The sequence below is a fragment of the Strongylocentrotus purpuratus genome, unplaced genomic scaffold, assembly GCF_000002235.5.
Source record: "Strongylocentrotus purpuratus isolate Spur 01 unplaced genomic scaffold, Spur_5.0 spur5_contig_839, whole genome shotgun sequence".
NCBI classification, from domain to species: Eukaryota; Metazoa; Echinodermata; class Echinoidea; order Camarodonta; family Strongylocentrotidae; genus Strongylocentrotus; species Strongylocentrotus purpuratus.
Genome location: NW_022145545.1, coordinates 1,582,196 through 1,601,120, shown reverse-complemented (window position 1 = coordinate 1,601,120; position 18,925 = coordinate 1,582,196). Strand labels below are relative to the sequence as shown.

Below are 18,925 nucleotides of genomic sequence, written 5' to 3'. Positions count from 1 at the left end.
GTTACCTCGTATTATATCCATTTATGCACCTCATCCCTCCTATAAAGGCTAATGTGAATTACAGTGCCATTTAGATTTCAATTGAATAAACCTACACACTGACCATTGATCTTTTCCCTTCAAGAATCATTCTGAACTGATCTTGATTTGATGATCTTTTTTAGTCCTCGGTGTTTCTCTGCTTATTTTCTTTTTTAAGGAATAAAGATTGAAAAATCGACCAGGTTCCCCTGGGCGGGGCTCATCAAAGCCAATGAATTCACAGTCGATACATCTTCATTGAACCTTTGACAAATCATCCTTTTATGCTTGATCAATAAACCGGTAGACCTTGATGAAAGAGAATAATTAATTGGTACATTAAGTATCCCAGTCCACCGTTTACCGCTTACACCACCTGCGACAATAGGGGGTAACAATAACCCCCTAAATAGAACCACAGCGTACCCGCTATAGGGGTGACAGCACACCCCCTTTTGTGATCCCTGTCCTCGTCGCTATGGAGACGTCGATGACTCTCTTTCATGAAAGGGAAGGGGTTACAATAGGAGAGAAGGGGATGGAAAATTTTGTTACATCATAGCCAGGGGCTGCATTCTACCACTCGACTCTTGAGTGGGCTAGACGGAGGGATAAAGTGGTAATACATTACATGTAATAAATTGATACCGCCTCAGTCACACCTCCAAACCGACTCTAAACCGACCGATTTCAGGCCATTTGTGGTAATGTAAAATTTGGTACGGATTGGTGTGGGTTTCGTTGGTGCGACTGACGTATCATTACGATGGTGTTTAATCACACGATGATACACGAGGAAAAAAATAAGAATTATTCATAAAAGAGAAATTCTGAAAGAGATTGAAGACTGTTATGTAATTTCTATTTTTTTTCTTTGGCTGATGTTATTTGAATTCAAGCTTCAAAGGAGAGGGTGGCGAAGAATGTGCCTCAATTACGAATTTTAATCATGAATGTAATTAGGAAAGGGTAAGATGTGAAAAACCCGAGAAACTGAATCAATTTCGTATTCTACTTTCCATATCTATCACCATATTATCATAGCATCCAATGGAGTAAGAAATGATTCACCAAATTCGTTCCCAATCGCAATCCGATACGACGAACTGTCCAACCGCAACTATTTAGGTGTCTTGGTGAATAGGGATTGTTGTTATCATCAGCGCTCTTGAAATCCTCCACAGTTAACTCAAGATCGAGCTCGCTATTGTTAACCCCGTCATCAAAGAGAAGGGGTTGACAAGCATTTGTAGTTGAGATTAAAAGAAGATCATGCCCTAGCCTCTTTGTGTCCCACCACTGATCACTTTCTGATGGACTACAGTCGGTTTGGTACACGGCTTAAGTCCCTTCAGTGTCGACCGGAGCTGTAGACATGGCACACGGAGGAAAGACACATGCTGCAGAAGGATAGATATCAAGTTTGGATTATCATGTATGCAAGTGGATACCATACGCCTTGTTTTAGAGGGAGGGTTTTATGACAAGTAACAACCATGTAACGTAAGTTGATTCACAAAATTATTCTCTCTAATTATAATGAGTCACGCCTTTATTCCACAGCGGAGGACGTGGGACATTGACAACGTGATTGCTGTCGTTGCAGTGCTTCGTTGACAAAACATCTTGTAATAGAAACCGTATTTCCTCTTATAGTTATAGCAGGGCGTCTTTGCTTATAGTGGTGAAATGTGGCGAATCCTGAAATATTTATGCATTTCCCCGAAATTATATATAGTATGAATAAACGTATGGTTTGATATCGATTACAAAGAACCTTGATTCTTCTTCTTCTTCTTCTATTTCTACTTAGAAATATCCTGTCTGGTTTTGGTTTAGCCACTGATAATTCACGAATCACCATTATACCAAATTTTCATGTCGATGTATAACGGATTTTTTTCCCTTCATTTCTTTAAACAGAAGTACATATACATTTTCAACTCATTGAAGAGAAGTGAAATATATGCTTGACACACTCACACGTGGTTATGATAACCTATGAAAGCTGTTAAATTGCTTATTTTAATAGGCGTCTCAAACTGGTACTAAGTAACGTACAATATGGTAAAATCAACTCCATTATCATCAATCAGGATTTATCGAAAGTCTATAAAGTACGCAGACGATCCAAAGAAACACGACATAATTCTATTCTAAGATGTCCAGGAAGTCAGACTTATGGCGGCTTTGAGAAACGCCTCCCTAGATTCATATGAGATTTCTTTGTTTCATTATTACGAAGAAGCCAATGGCGATAATTACCCTATATTGTTACATTATTCATGTCGCCTCCGTGACGCCATTGGTTCATGTATACCGATGTGGATATTCCGATATGATCTCATTAAAAATATTAAAAAATGTTCATCGATCTGGCAAGGTCTTCTGGCCAGTAGCAGTAAATTATGCCGTCCAAGGTTCATTGATTCAAAGTTTAATATGATAAAGAGGATGAAGGCGACATGGCTATCAGATTATAACGATAACCAAGGCCATCGTAGTATGACTCTCCGAAAGAAGACGAAGAAGAGAGATAACAAGGTTTAGGCTTGATGGGGGCACCCAACTGTCTATACCCTGCTGTAGTTCTAACAATATTTTTGGAAAGAACATAATCATTGGCCTTTATTCTCAAATGAATGTCTTGAAAACTTAGCTGCATAGCTGCTGCATAAGAAATTCACATTTTTGTAATTTGTTTTGTTTTTCTTTTGTTTTTTAAACGTGTACACCCAGCATAAATATGGTCGTTATTATATTTCTTGTGAATTATTTTTTCACATGGTATTCGTTTCCTTCGTGTTACAGATATTTATAGCACTCATATTATACCCGCAAAGGTACCTTTGATATTGTCTAATAATACTCAGGGCCTCGCCACCTGTCGCTCGTGGACATATGCATATCCTTAGATTTAGAGAGGGGCGTTTTGTGAAAAAAAGGGTTATTGGAGCACCTGAAGGGAAGAAACGGTAAAAGGTGAGGGAGGGTGTTTACATCAGAGAAGTATGGATGTCTAAAGGAGAGAACACCGACATAATTTAATATTGACTTTGCAATTCTCTGTTATTATGGGGCCATACATCGCAATTCGATAATATTGACCGTCCTGCATGACGTCTCAGGCAGAATCTGGATTAAATTAATTATACATCCTAGATGCACTTGGGTCGTACGACATATGCTTGGTGACGATCGTCCGGCGGTCAGTTTACTCCATTAATCATGTTAATCGAATTCTTATCGTCGACCGTAACCTAATTCCATCCCCAACCCGACCCTAAACATAACCCTAAACCGAACCCAAAACACAACCGCAGCCCTAAACCTAACCCTAGGCCTCAACTAAGGCCGGTGTAATAATATGATTGCAGGGCCATCAGAGAGAACAGCATTAATACTGACGGGGCTACTCTGGGTAAATAAGACATATTGTTATTATTATCTTTATTACAATAATTATGAATATTATTATTATTATTATTGTAATCCTAAACTTAACCCCCAAAACACAGTCTTAGCACTAAAAATAACCCTAAACCTAACACAAAACACAATCGCAGCCCCAAACCTACGTGTATACCACTGAACCTCTGACAACATAAAGCAAATGTCGAAGGAGCAAAATGGCGTGTTGTTGCTGGTACTCCATGCCCACATCCTTGACTGACTTGTGCATAATTATATTGAATGCATTGTGCGAATCATGTTCCAATCCCAAAACAGAATTGTAATTCAATCACATTTGACATTGGCATCTTACAGGTAAAAAATGATTGGTACACACAATTCGCATGTCTCTACGCATACAACGTTACATTTCCTTGCCCAAGCTGGCTCGATCGTAGCATCGGCAAATCATATTTATGTACCGCTAAAGCAAATATATTCACGGACTTTTATTCACTGGAAATTTAAGGATTTTCTTCGCTGCGCTAACTTAAATATAAATGCAAGAAACGTCAGGATTTTTTTCTTACGCTTGAATGGTGTTTGAATTTTGTTACTGTTATTCTGTAAATTGAACACCGACGCAGAATTTAATTTTTATATTATGTAGTACCTAGTCATATATTCTAACACAGATTATATATTTTCGTGTACGTCTATGTGAGTGTGTGTGTTTCGTGTGGAAATAGCCTATGTAACTTTAATAAAACAACATTTGGAATACGATTATTAATAGTGTATGTAACACGTGTATTACTCGTTATGACTTCTAACTTCCTCACCAATTGATTTAATCGAGCATTAATGTTTGGGATTTGGGACGATCGGTTTCACAAAAGACAAGATTATTAATATAAACTTATGTCACATTAGTAATGTACACATATTGGAACTGAATTAACATAACAGTTTGAAGAAAAATCGATCGAGTACACTATTAATTGATAGACATTGATTGGCTATATTATTGATAACATATCGATCATATTCTAAGTCAGAGTTCGAGTGAAAACAGAAGGAATACCACATCGGAAAACCTGTCGAACGGATGCGCCACCCTAGCAAAACGATCTTTTTAATTTAAATTGTGCTGCCCTGTGAATATATGATATAAAAGTCCGTGGCTACGATTATACCCATCTCCCCTAATGATGATGCTTATTAAGAAATTGAACTGTTCGAATGACCATCTATTAACCATGCAAGCCTTCAACAACAAAACAAAAAACAAAAAGGTCTTTTTAATAATATAAGCAATTTCTTATATTGCAACGTTATGAATTCTGTTTCATTGACCCGTTGTCTTTTCTATAAATTCAAAGGATAGCATCAATTTCGGAGATTGCCTTTGGAAGTTGTACATTATAGCTGATATTAGGGAGAGTGGCTCTGAATAACTCAAAGCTCAATAGAAATCGAATCGAGTTGTTCCATTGAATTGATTATAATATTGCTACTTCATCAGGAACGAGCGATGTTGGTTAGGAAATATCCATTGTCTGTTATGCCATTTCATACATTCATTTCGTAGTCGGGCTTGTTCTTTTTGTTCAACCAGCAAGCTAATCAACTTCCTGTTATTTAAGTGAAATCTACAACTACCCAGCAAATTCTTTTATTTTATCAATAACGCAAGTTTATACAGGGAATGCAAATGTATTCATATGATGAAAACTTGTTACGTTATTATAATGAAAGTGACACTGTAGTATTGCCTATGTTGGAATACGAATTCTATCACTTTGATTGACACTTATTGCCCGTTCTCTCTATTTTTTTAAAGAAAGGCTATATATAACAAAATTAAGTACCCTTTGGGGCCTACAACCACAAGCATAGCTTTCACCATAAGCCCCTCCTTATATCTCTCTTGTTTTTAATTCAGTCTTTTAATTTAATGCAGTAACAAAAAGGTTATTAGGTACTCTCTTTCTTCTTTTTTTTTTGTTTCTTTTAATAGAATCCACGTGTATTTGTACCATTTACTCTGTGAATTCATTGCAAACTGCTAAATATATGTTCAATATGAAACATAAAAATGCAACTGAAACTGAAGCTGAATGTTCACATACATGTACATATATCTATCGGGCGTAGGAAATTATACGATCTCTTATTAAAGCGAAATGCAACAAATGAAAAACAGATCGGTTGTGTTTATACATGACGTGCTGTGTCACATTGGCTCATCAGGTGTATCTGGTGACATCTAAACATGGACAGTGACCATAATATATGGCCGGTATATTCTATCTACTGAAGTGTCATTCTGTACATCTTAATTGTTATGAAAGTCCATATGACAACTAGAGGAGAAAATATTTATTTAGCCCTTCAGAATATCCTCGATGTAGAAAGCGATTCTGTTGTTTGTAAGTTAACGACATTTGCTCATAAGATTACACGCCAAGGTACAAATTGTTTGTAGACGAAGTATTCGTCAACCCTTCCTTTTTGTAGAAAGTGAACTCACTTTTCTCTCTCATTTGTTTTTAACATTACACATTGAGTCTTTAGTGTATCTAGTATTTGGAAATACAGTCGGATGAGGCATGTTGCAAGCCTATGGAATGTTTAACTGTTTCTTTTTGTATTTCCATTAGGCAATAACAAACCTAATATTAATTTACATTGTTGATGACGACGACGTGGATGATGATGATGATGATGATACTACTCCCACTTCTACTGCTGCTGCTACTACTATATAGTAATGTTTTTCTCTCCTTTTCTCTCTATCTCTCTCTCTCTCTCTCTCTCTCTGCCTATGTCTCAATATAAATATACAAAATGTAATAAAAATAGGGTTATTTACATGACATTTCTTCAAAATTTATTTTAACCCAAAGGCCCATACCAGACACATTTGGAGACGCTAGATGATAGCGCCTGAGATCAGACTGTTTTTATTGATTGTTTTGAAGTGTTTTTGCATCGGGCGGGTAAAACGCCGAGAGTGGGGGAGATAATAAAAGAGGGTGTTGATTAGGGGGGGGGGGGGGAGACGACTGTACATCGAATGTGTTTAAAGAACATAACGATGTTTGTGTTTGAAAGGAACTGGTGACGGAGCGTTGTTCATGAAGTAAAAAAAAACTAATCGAAGATCGGGTTGCTCCCCTCTCTCTCTCACTCTCTCTCTCTCTCTCTCTCTGTTTAAAAGGCGTCTTGTTTACTGGAGGAGGGTCAAATAAAACTTAAAAAGTGTGAAGTATACAAGTGTGTCAGAGTCTTCACCTTCCTCGACGTTGAACAAAGCTTCCCTACGTGAGGGTATATTTGCTCTGAGCATGCTGAAAGTATCATTAAATTAATTGTATGCGGAAGTTGGCAAACACGCCACGCGTTTGGAATGTAATTTAGCCATTCCTTTACCATGTGTCTGTTTAGACTTGGATTTCATGTGTATAAACGTGCTTTTAAGGAACACTTACTTCAACAAATGAGAGGAGGTCGTAAGTGTAGCTTGCGTTTGAAAAGGGTGACGAATGAGAAAGAGAAAGAGAGAGAGAGAGAGAGAGAGAGAGAGAGAAAGGGGGTGGGGTGGATGGGGTGGGTGGGGAGAAAACATTATTTTTGAAAAGTCGGGGCACTATTTTCATTTAAATTTGGTATGATCCATGATTATTATTCTGAAGAAATATAGAATTTTGAGCGGTTCGGGCAGATAAGACTCACATATGAATCGCACGCAACTCTAACAAAGTGTTATCAAAGGGATAGTTGAGTTTTGTTGCAGAGGGCGCTACACAAAATATGTTTGTGTATGAGATAATCAGAAACTGAGTGTCAAATGCATAAGAACATACATGACAAAATCATCTTTGTTGGATCAAAATCGGTTCAGAGATAGCTGAAATATCCATAAATATAACGATTTCTAATATTTGTGGTGCCCCACAAATATTCGATAATTTGAACCAGCCGTTGAAAAAGCGAGATAGCGCCTTATACGTTTTGTTCCAGCCAATGACGATGTTGGCTTTTTCGTGCTGGTTATAATACGCACAACCAGCCGGCCCGTGTAATGCTATTATTAGTCAATTAATTGATTAACACTCACCGTATTTTGTTAAAATTGGAGCTGAATTGGTACGATCGTATTAGCTAAATATCTCACATTTTGGGTCTAAAATTACCCTCATAGCAATATTAGGTCGTAAAAGAGCACTAGAAATGTCATAAATAAGAATAAGAGCAATAACCATGCACTTTGAAGGCATTTGCAGTCTAAAACAAGAACTCAACTTTCCCTTTAAGTTACGCTGCTTATGTTTCACGGAGATATACTATGATTTTTAAAAGTATATCAAAGGATAGGCCTATTATTATTATATAATAATATTATTTAACGTAAAGTTTATCACAAGTTATTATTATATGATATTATTATATTATTTCTTTGAGGTGTAAAGCATTTCAAGTTGATGCGCCTTGTTTTCTTTCTCGTGTAAACTATTTGCGTATTGCCTTGGGAACGGCATAATGACTCTTCTTCTTAATGTTTGTAACAACCACTTGATACAGACGTAATGTACGTCACAAATTCGTGACCTAAGAAAACGGTTGGATTTAAAGCATGAAAATTCTCTTCTTAATCATTTTTTAAACAATATATTATGTTATGTACATGATTGATGTGTACATGTAGGATTATCGTATCATTATAAGCTATAATTATGAAGTGTATCGTTGTATTCACTATTCAGGCTGTGCTTATGTATTTTCATTTTCGGTTTAATAAAATTAGGAGTGGACTTTAAAAGATTATTATTATTATTATTTATTAGTATTATTATCTCCATGAGATATGAACCTCCGTAATTTTTAGAAAATTGGAATCCTCAAATTGGTGATTATCAAAACTATTATGAAATCTATCCCGATGTCCACTAGCATTCCCTTTTTCTCCGTGCAGATTGCATCCCAACAAATGGACATTAACCATTTCATATGGTATGTACTCAACAACTCCAGTTTCACGTAGGATAAACATGCCCAGTCTCTTCATGCCAAAAAAGAAAACATTATACTCTCTTACCCCTCATCCTATTACACGCACTCTGGGTATAGACTTGTCATGAATATCTTGCAATTTGCCAATATTATCCATCTACAATACCATATTCCAATCAGGTATTCCATATTTTTAGATCCACTTCCAACTTAATCGTGGGTCGAAGCTATATGGTGTTGTTTGCCTTCCAACTAATACCCTTTGTGGTCTGTAGCGAGCTCTGTAATGTATATTTGTCTAAGAGCCGTGCATGGTTGCCTAGAGTTACTCACGTGATCACCCACGCACGGGATGTATGGCCAACATTTTAAAAAGTGGTATCAAGACTGTATGGATGTGGTGATAGGGAAATCATAACGGATATTAGTAAAACGTTTGATCGATTTCGTCTGTGCATATATAATTATATGAGCATAATTTGAAAACCTGTCAAATGCGCAGTTTAATGGACGGATGCTCATTTTTTTTTCTTCTCAGGTTCCGTTTGATAGGTATATACATGTATGTTGCTGGTAGGAGTGAAATAAGGTAGGCTTACTAGAATTCACGAGACAAAAATTTCGGAAATGGTATGTGGAAGAACTTAAACTCGAATGCGAAAAATTATGCGCTTTTAGAATAAAAGAAAAAAAAAATAGCAGGCAGTCAGCCAGTTTAAAGGTGAAGACCAGTTCTAGTCATGCAATTGCATTGTGAAAGAAACGTTGTGGAATGGATCAGAAAAGGTTGATCATCTAGAATATAAGTATTGGTGTGTACCGCAAGGTTCTGGAATCACGAATATGATAAGAAATTTGGCACAGTCTTGGTAAAGTAATAAGCACTGTACACAGAAAGACGTATATGGGACTACCCTCTCTCTATCCAGTCCGGATAGCTTTTTTATATACCAAATATATCAATTAGTAGGCGGTTTCCCGGCAAAACTTTTGTCATCACGTATTAGTCAAAACATATTCTTTCACACGATTGGCAATAAGAGCTTCCATTTCATTTTTTGATTTTTTGAGGGGGGCGTTTCCAAAGCTGGTCTTTACCTTTAAATATAGGTAGGAATACAGTAGACGCGATAGTATACGTGATCCTCACTTTTGATCATGGGAATGTATTCGAATGTTCATATAACCATACGAAGGAGTTTACTCCTTGGTTATAAGGTACACGTATTCTATCTTGTATACTCGGATTCATTAAAATGCGGTACGCATCGAAAGGCCAATGCCCTATTCAGTTCCCTTCGGCATTGCCTTGCTTCGGTATCCCTCCAGTTATTTTCGATTCGATATGTCACAATCTATCTGAGCTGACTGCCGATATCATATTAAGTATTTGTGATTTTTAGGATGCGATAGAAAGTGCACCTTCCGAGGGCGCCGACTTTTCAGCGTTGATTATCTAAAATAAAAGGTACCCGTTTTCAAGGCTTCTTAATTTTCTTTTAAAGAATCAGATAATCTTTCTTTGTCTTAAAATATGCAAAGAGGGGAATCTTGACATGTAGGTAACATGCTTTCATTAGTTGTGACAAATCTATATTCTGAAGTAACCTTTCATTGTTTCTGTTTGTTTGTTTACCAAGTTCATATTGAAAAGCAAAAAGAAGAGTTGACGAAGAGATTTTACTATTATCAGTGTATTCATGGCTGTAATTTTGGTGTGAGCAGTATAGGGATATCAAATAGAGCAATTCTCTTTAAAATATGTTGTGATCCTTTTTATCCCATCCTTTTATCCCCTCTCCCTCGGATCTTCAATCAATAATCTTGGAAGGGCTTTATACAAAAATGTATTATCTCCATGAGATACAAATCCCCGCAATTTCCATAAAATGATTGAATTAGAATCCCTAAATCAGTGATTATGAATATTATCATAACAATGATAATAGGAATATCGATATAAATATTTATCTTTAAAATGCTTCTTATCCCATCCTTTTATCCCCTCCCCATCTTCCTCAGAAGTAAAAAAAAAAATCCTGACTTCGTCGAAATATCCTCGCCTTCCTTGCTCTAGGGTAATTTGAAATGCCAGGATAACTTACTTTGACTTTGCGAATCTCTTCAATTTTCATAAAATTAGAATACCTAAATCAGTGATTATGAAAATGATCATAAAAATGCTTATAGGAATATCAATATAATATTGCTTTAAGAAAAAGCTTTTTATCCCATCCTTTTATGATCCCCTCTCCATCTTTCTCAGAAGTAAAATAAATCCTGACTTCGTCTAAATATCATCGTCTTCCTTGCTATAGGAAAATTTGAAATGCCAGGACAAATTACTTTGATTTCGGGTAGATTAAACTTATTTCTGTTTCATCTGCCTCAGATTGTAGAGTCTACGAAGTATAGCTGTACTATATAGGTATAATGTGTCCTACCCCCTCTTATGCCATGTCTTTCGCGCATATACATTTTCATTAGTATTATTATTATCCGTCTCTCATTTTCTGTATTTATTCGTATAAATCTGTGACATACCTTTCACCACTAATCTCTCATTCAATGTCATTCTTGCAATAATTTGTGTCACATCTGTCTCCTCTATCTCCCCCTCTTCTCTTTCAGTCTCAATCGCTCAAATAAGTCCTGTAACATGTACATTCACAGATATCCATGCATCTCTCTCTCTCTCTCTCTCTCTCTCTCTCTCTCTCTCTATCCTCTCCCTTTTTTTTGTTTTGTTTATATTTTCACTCTCATCATTTCGTTCCGTCCGTGGCAAATGCATGAATGCGTGCAGACAGCAGCCAGAATGATATCAAACGACGCTATATCAATACAGAGAAACCGCGCTCCAGTGAAAATGTCAAAATACTCGAGGGGCTCTGCACAGGGATATGCCGGAATTGATGGAGCTTGTGTAGGGACTGTAATAGAGCTATAAAGTGGCGCCACGGATCGCGATATTTACAGCGACTCTGCGCCATACTATGTATTTTTATCCTATTTAATTGAGTGGTTAACTGCCACAATCATGAACTGCTATCAATTTTATGATTCGAGGTAAAGTTGACTGAAAAACGATGGGATTAGAGCATAAAATATATAATAGCTTTTAAAAATGTTGTAAAAATGTACAATCTAGACAAAGTGTAATTATTGATGCAGAAAAGTTGTTTTTGATTACTGGAATATGCTTATGTACAGAATGTCTTTTTGTTGGTTTATTGTGTATCCGAACACAGCATACATTGACTGATATACATGTTATCTTGTACCGCGCAAAATATAACAGATTTTGTGACATAGTGTGAGTCTTGGAAACATAATTCACGTCATCGCCATGTAATATAGCTATTAAACATCAATACTTTGAAGACAGTTTTAGACGGATGTCTTTGTAATGCCTTCATTCTATCATTTACATTAACCGAAATGTTTAAATGTACTTTGTAACTTTCGTAAATAATTTTTGAAAAATTGTCCCAAATCGTGAGTTCGTGTCCGTAAGCAAAGATATATATTATGAAAATCATTTGGAATTATTCATCTACTTTGGATATCTATGATTTTGGACAATTTGGGAACATAAAAATTAGTTTTAACGCTGACCACACGTCTTTGAATTTTTGTAGAGATCTTCCTGACATTCAAGGTTAAAGAATTCACGTATTTTCATAACTGTTTCGTAATGTTGAGTAGCACTGATGGCATAAACCACGAAATAAGATTCATTTAGCACGTTACTTCTGCCAATTTATTATTTGAATAAATTTAATGTTTTCGTAGCACATAATAATTAATATATGTATAAAGACACTCACATTTAGCTTGGATATTGACAAAATAGTACAAAGATGCGTTAATTTTTTAAGCTGAAGAATTCTCTAAATGACGTTTCCAAACAATGCAACCTGGATGAATAAAGATAATGTACAATGCAACCTGGAGGCATGATAATACAACATGCAACCGGGGACAACAAACGAGATCATTTTCGTAGAATCTGTCCTTCGAAATTTAATCAGCCATGAATGTTTTAGTGATCGCGAGTGAAAGCTGTCTTTATAATGCTGATATTATAATGAGGACGCAAGGGGAGGGGATGGGGTGGTGGTTAGCAGTATTGTTATACAACTGCTTTAATTAGGATAGTAAATATCAAAGTATATTTATTCAAGTTGTGCACAGGCTGGAAACAATTGAATAATATCTTTATAATTGCGTATCAATCGCGGGATCAATCGCTATAGCCTTTTTTGCCTTTACACACTCCCCCATTTTAACTGCTCCAGACGACTTATGGCACTGGTTGCTGGCGTAGATAGCAACGCATCGCGTCACTACGGAGAAGCCGGCGGGCTCGGCTGGCGAAAAACACCACCGGTATATCGTGCCAATTATTTCTACTCTCGCATAATGTGCGCTCTTATAACGGCGCGCTGCAGCACCACTCATCACTTTCATTAGTTTTTTCAGCCGGTAAATGAAAGAGCGAGAGATCCATTTTAAAGACAATGTAGGCGCATCAGGAGCGCTCAGTGTAAACAACCGTTACTTTAAGAGGTATGCAAATAGTGGATAGTGTTATAGTGGTTTATATATTGTGTGCTGTTAATGGAAGTATCATTTGCCTTTGGACTCATCAACTATGGATGTTTACACGAAAGTCCAAAGCTTGTCACTTTTTTCAAAGGACGTTCTTGCCAGACACTTTATACAAGGTATCTAAAATTCACATCGCTGATCCGGCGCTAAACAGCAATTCCACTGTTTCTTTTCTGCTTTTTGCACGACATCGAATATATCTAACCCGTCACATAGATACTGAGATAAAGTCAAGTGGATTTATCGCATGGAGACAGACATAATCATGCCAGCGTTTCAGGAATACCCATTTTCGCCTGATATATAAAGGATACTCTGGTTTACTGAACCGACCACTATTAAGTGAAAAGTAAGTGTTGGATACCAGTATGGAGCTATGTACAGATTGGTAATAAAACAATTCATCTACATGCCGATCTATTTTTCCTTTAGTCTAGAATTTGTTCGACGATGGAGACAGAATGCTAGATGCTTATATTCTAAAGGTGTACCTTTTCTATACCTAGGAGCTGGTTTATAACTAAATTGACTGGAAGTTATATGTAATGGATGTAGTAATTTGATTGTGTTTCCATGTAACTAAATGATAGAAGTAGAGATGTTATGGTTTAGTGGACAGGTCACCGGACTGTGGATCATAAAAGTTCGAATCCCTGCCACATCACTAACGTCCTTTGGCAAGCCATTAATCAACATATAATTTTGCCACATTCAACCCAGGTGTGGTTAATGGGTAACTGGTTGACTTTTCATTTAAATATAATATAATGCGTACAGTTCCTAATAAGATTACCACTTGAATGAAGTGATAATCTGTTTCAAGTTGAAAAAAGAGCAATGTACTAACTGTGGTTCGGCTGACATATATTTCATGGACATGTTTGTGGTATAACTATCATGATTATGTAAATAGTCGATAATGATATTGATGGTTAGTTGACAATGAACTCAGAGGTGATTTTGTGTCACACAATCTTGAAATAATCTAATTAATATCTGTAGTAATATTTCGTTGGTGACGTCTTTATTACATACTTCTGTGTATTCATCGTAAACCATTAACATGTTGGTATAATAATTGACCATTTTAATGAGTATGTGAATGTTAAATCTCACGGCTTCTTCAAAATGATGTACGTTCACCTCTATAATTGAATTAAAAAAAGACAACTTAATCTGATAACCGGGACTGACTGGTGAGCATTCAATAGATTTAATACTGGTCAATTGCTCAATTTCTACTTGAGTTTTATTATAAATTAAAGCGCTTGCCGATGCCTGGTCTTATTCACTTGATGGTAATTACTTTAACAATTATTTTTCTTGTAAGCATTTATCGTAATTACGAAGAGATCGTGATTGTTGACAAAAAGGAAGAAGATTTTAGAGCATCAAGTATCACCAACACCTCTTGTTACGTGCAATTACCATAAAATACTCCATTTTCAGCTTATAAGAATATGGGACGAACCTGGGAAATCTTTCGTTCGTTGATATACATTCTTTAATAAATAGTGAACAATTATCGATTGGTTGGAAATAAAATTCAAACGTTCGGTTTGATGAACATTACTATAAAGGCATTTAGGTTCACAATCTTGACATCATATTTCTGACAATTTAGCATTTACTTTATTTAACATGACTTACCTTTCATTTATCCCATTTTGATAACATCTTTAATCTATGTATTTAACTAGCTCAGAATACAATGCAACGTTTCCATCCAGCGGTTACTTCTGTCCTCGCTATTTTGATCTAGCAATACTGAATTTATCTCCCACCCCTCCCCCAACGCTAAAATATCCTATATCAAGCAGGTTGTTTGAAGCTTCTACTCATATTCATTATTGTAATTGCACCGTGACGATACGTTCGTTAAATTTTCATTTGAAATCCTTTTGTTGCAGCGAATCAAGGACATCTAGCAATTTCCTTTCTGTCATGCTTCTGTTATCAAAATAGAATCATGACTGAACAGAAATAGTATAATTATGTAAATAATTTATATAATAATAATAATACTGTGCATGTAAACTTACAAATTATTCTTGCATTAGCAAAGCCTCATTTTATTGAACTAGCTAGAATAGTGATGCGATGATAAGTTTGTATTGGTTTGTTTGTAAGTCGTTCTTGCATGAGAAGTTCTTGTAGGTGTATTTGATAGAAATGCCAGTAGGGAAGCAAGCCCAGCAATATATATTAATCGTGTCAATTATTGACTTCACTGATCATGATGGTATGGTAATGAATTCATGTTATAAAAGCATAATGCAGGTCACGCCATTGCTTTAATCTATTAAGGTTTTGATATATTATGATTGTTGGAAATATTGGCGTGATCGTATTACAAGCAAGGTTACTCAACAAAATAATAAATTAAATGCGGAATTATGAATATGTCAAGAAGCATAATAGGCGACTGTACCTTTTCCTATTTTTTTTTGCAGAGCACCTGTATGTATACACTCACACATTTGACCCACCCACCCACACCCACACACACACACACACACACCCGCGCGCGCACACAAACACACACAAAAAACAAAAACAATGGTGATATTAATACACATACATACATGGATATAATTATATACCCATACTCACAAACACCTGCATATACATAGAAAGTTTAGCTTCTCTAGAGACATTGTTTGTGAGTGAAGAGTAAGACATTTATTTCCTATCAGATTTATAAATAATACTTCAAGATACATATTATGTACTATTCCACCTGAGTCATTATATTTCCATTTAGTACAGTATAAAATAACGGTCATAATGTTAATAAAAACTAATTTGCTCCACCTTCAAATTCGAGAGGAGGGGAATTTTGAAAGCGTAGATCAAAATGATCATGGAAGCAATAAGTGGTATACGATACAATTTATGAAGAAGTTATTTGAATTGACCTATTTGCCAACGACAAATAAAATGAGTATTAACAGTTCCTTTCTTCCAAGTGATAATTGCAACACGGAATCGTGAAATTTGGAAAGGGGATATTTTTTTCTTTTTAAGATTCTAATGCTCACAAATAATTTGCAGTTCTCCTTGAATGGCGTTGCAAAATCATGACCTAAGTGAGAACTGGTGTCGACTGCACACATTCATAACCTTTCATATTTCCTTCTAATCTTTATTCGTAATCGTTTAGAAAACTTTTCTGCCTCACCTTATTGATCTACCTGAGCTATGAGGGGTCGATTTTCCGTTTAAAATATTCCTCCCCAAATGTTTAATATGGATTCATGCTCATTAGGCTACAGTCTAAGTCTCCAGATTTATCTAACTTGCCTTAACTTACCTTAAGGAAAAGGGAAAGAGAAACGGAAAACGAACAAAGAAAAAAAAAGGTAAAGAAAGACATAAAGAAAGAAAAACAAACGTCCCTCGCATACAAACTATAAGCATAATCGGTGCACAGTAAGTTTTGCGACAGTGAAATATAGCCCCAATGCATTTCATAAACCTGATAAAAAAAAATCGCCTCATTATTAAAAAAGGGAAATTTAAAATTAAAAGCATTTATATGGGACATAGAGTGCGCCGTTATAAATTATTGAGTGTACATTATGATAATCAAGAAGTCGAATTTCTTATATATTATTCATGTAGCTGGCTGATATTTTGCATGTAAACATCAAGTTGATGTGGAGAAAAATGATGTTCAGAGAATTATTTTACGAGTGTTTCGGGATAACCAAAGTGATAAAGGGATAAAGTGAGTTCATTTATGTTCATGAATTTGTTATTAGTTTTTTTTATAACTATTTTCCTCATTATGTTTAACAGGGCCTCATGGAAGACCACTATTATTGGTGATAATGAGTCAACCTGTCTAAATATCAGAAATAAATAAATAAAATAATACTATAGGATTTCCAATTCTTTGCCGACTATTGTCTCGTTCGTTTATGCAATGTGAACTTAAACTATTGAAATATAATACCAACATTATACAGAATGTCAATAAATCAAAGAAGTCTAAACCTGACACATTCATTGGCTTGTGAAATGTCAAGTATTTAAAATGGGGACCATTATCTTGAATAATGAAACCGATTTTAGCATTATTCACTTTCATCTTGAAAGCAATAGTAATTAAAACGTGATGAAGATAAAACTTCAACACGTGATTGTGTAGGGAATGTTACAATGGACATTAATGTTTTTCTAAATTTCTTATCAATACCACATGTAGTTTCCAAAGGTGGACATGAAATTGATCTAGGGAAACTCAAAATGTCGCATTTAAGTCGTATATTGAATCGGTTTAGGACCAATTATAGTACTGATTTTCAGGATGAGTTTGAACATAACATTCTTACTTTGTTTTTATCTTCTTCCAGGTCACCTACAGCGAATACAACTTGCTACGTATTTGATTTAGACAGACAAAAGGACATTGTGGGATCTGAATCCTAAAAGCACGAAAGATCAGCCTTATCGAGTATTTCTTTGCAGAAAATCATTCTGCACGTTTCGATGATTTTCCGAAGGACAAGGGAAGATAGCAAAGGAAATACTTCTCTCTGTTAATTTGCCCCCAAAATATTCTTCTTTTCTGGTGAGTCACCCATACACTCGCATCATATCGGCTTTACTGGGGATATTCAAATACGCCGCACAGAGCAGTTTACTGGCAGTTTACCGTGCTGGTCGATTCGAACATCTTTAGCAGCCGCCATCATCTTGCTTCGTTCGCTTCTGGAAAAATAATCTTGGAACTCGGCGACGGTGGTATGTCACTATGGAAATAATCGGAGGATAAATCTTCGGCTCTGTGAAGGGAACCACTCCATAGCTCAAGATGTCTCCAATTATGTCGCTATCCGTTTTCGAAATTAACAGACGATACCAAATACCGTTAATGGCATAATGTAATGAGCTGGATATGGGAATCTAATTGACTAAAAGGATCAATTACGGAACTACTTTAGCAGACATCGGTTCTTGAAAAGTCATCATGTTCACTTCGAATTCATGACAAGCATTTTTCGGCCAGCAGACTCGTAACCGAAGTTCGTGATCATCAACCTCATCGTTCATATTGTATTGTAGTAGTCGTACGGTCACTCGATCACGATGGGTCTTCTAAAGAAACGCTCGAGCAGCGGCTCGACACAGCCGATGGTGAGGAGCGTCTCACCCGACATCGAGCTCAGCACCGTGATGGACACGGAGCTTGTTGCTAAGGCGTACGGCAAGCGTGACACGGAAGGGAAGAAACCACGAACCCGACGATACAACCCCTTCCACCGCGCCTTTGATTCTAGTGACATGGAAACATCGTATCAGAAATTCTTCGTCCGCCGTCGCCTGGAGACGCTCCCCGTCATGATCGCCTTCTCTTTCTTCTTCGACGTCGTCGTATTAATCATCTACTATCTTGATCGCGCAATCCCTAGCCGCGTCATCGCTATCTCCATCATGGCGATCTGTGCCGTCACCAACTTGATTCTGTTCTCCTTATCGCGCTATCGCCTCATCTCGGACTGGTCGCTTACGCGCGTCATGCCATACCTTATATGGAGTCTGGTATGCGCGCAGTCCTTCGTGGACTTGGGTCTATATTATCAGCCGCTGATGCCGAGTGATGGGGCTGGCTGGCAAGTGTTTTTCATATTTGCCTCTTTCACCATGTTACCTGTGCCTTTAGGAGCCATGATCCTCCTCAGTACTTTTGCCATCACCGTACATTGCCTCATGGTCGGGTTGCTCTCCTTGGCTAACAAAGAATACATGGCTGAACAGGTAAGCACATTCCATCTGCTTAGAGAGTTTGTGATAGTGATATGACTTTGAGCTTCTTCTTTCTCTATAAGCAGACAACATGTTTCGAAAATTACATTTTTGTCATGCAGGGGGGGGG

General features: G+C 36.6%; 1 protein-coding gene across 2 annotated transcripts in view; it reads left to right on the top strand.

Moving 5' to 3' along the window:
• Positions 1-1,198: 1,198 nt before the first annotated feature.
• Positions 1,199-18,925, top strand: part of LOC582454 (adenylate cyclase type 3) — a 59,761-nt gene continuing 42,034 nt past the window's right edge. The window contains exons 1-2 of one of the 2 annotated variants that reach the window (XM_030988043.1): positions 1,199-1,524; positions 17,403-18,807. In XM_030988043.1, coding sequence (XP_030843903.1) covers positions 18,139-18,807 — 669 coding nt within the window. In that variant the 5' untranslated portion in view covers positions 1,199-1,524; positions 17,403-18,138. Of the gene's footprint in view, positions 1,525-12,895; positions 13,394-17,402; positions 18,808-18,925 lie in introns of those variants that run through there. The other variant, XM_030988049.1, reaches the window with a different exon arrangement.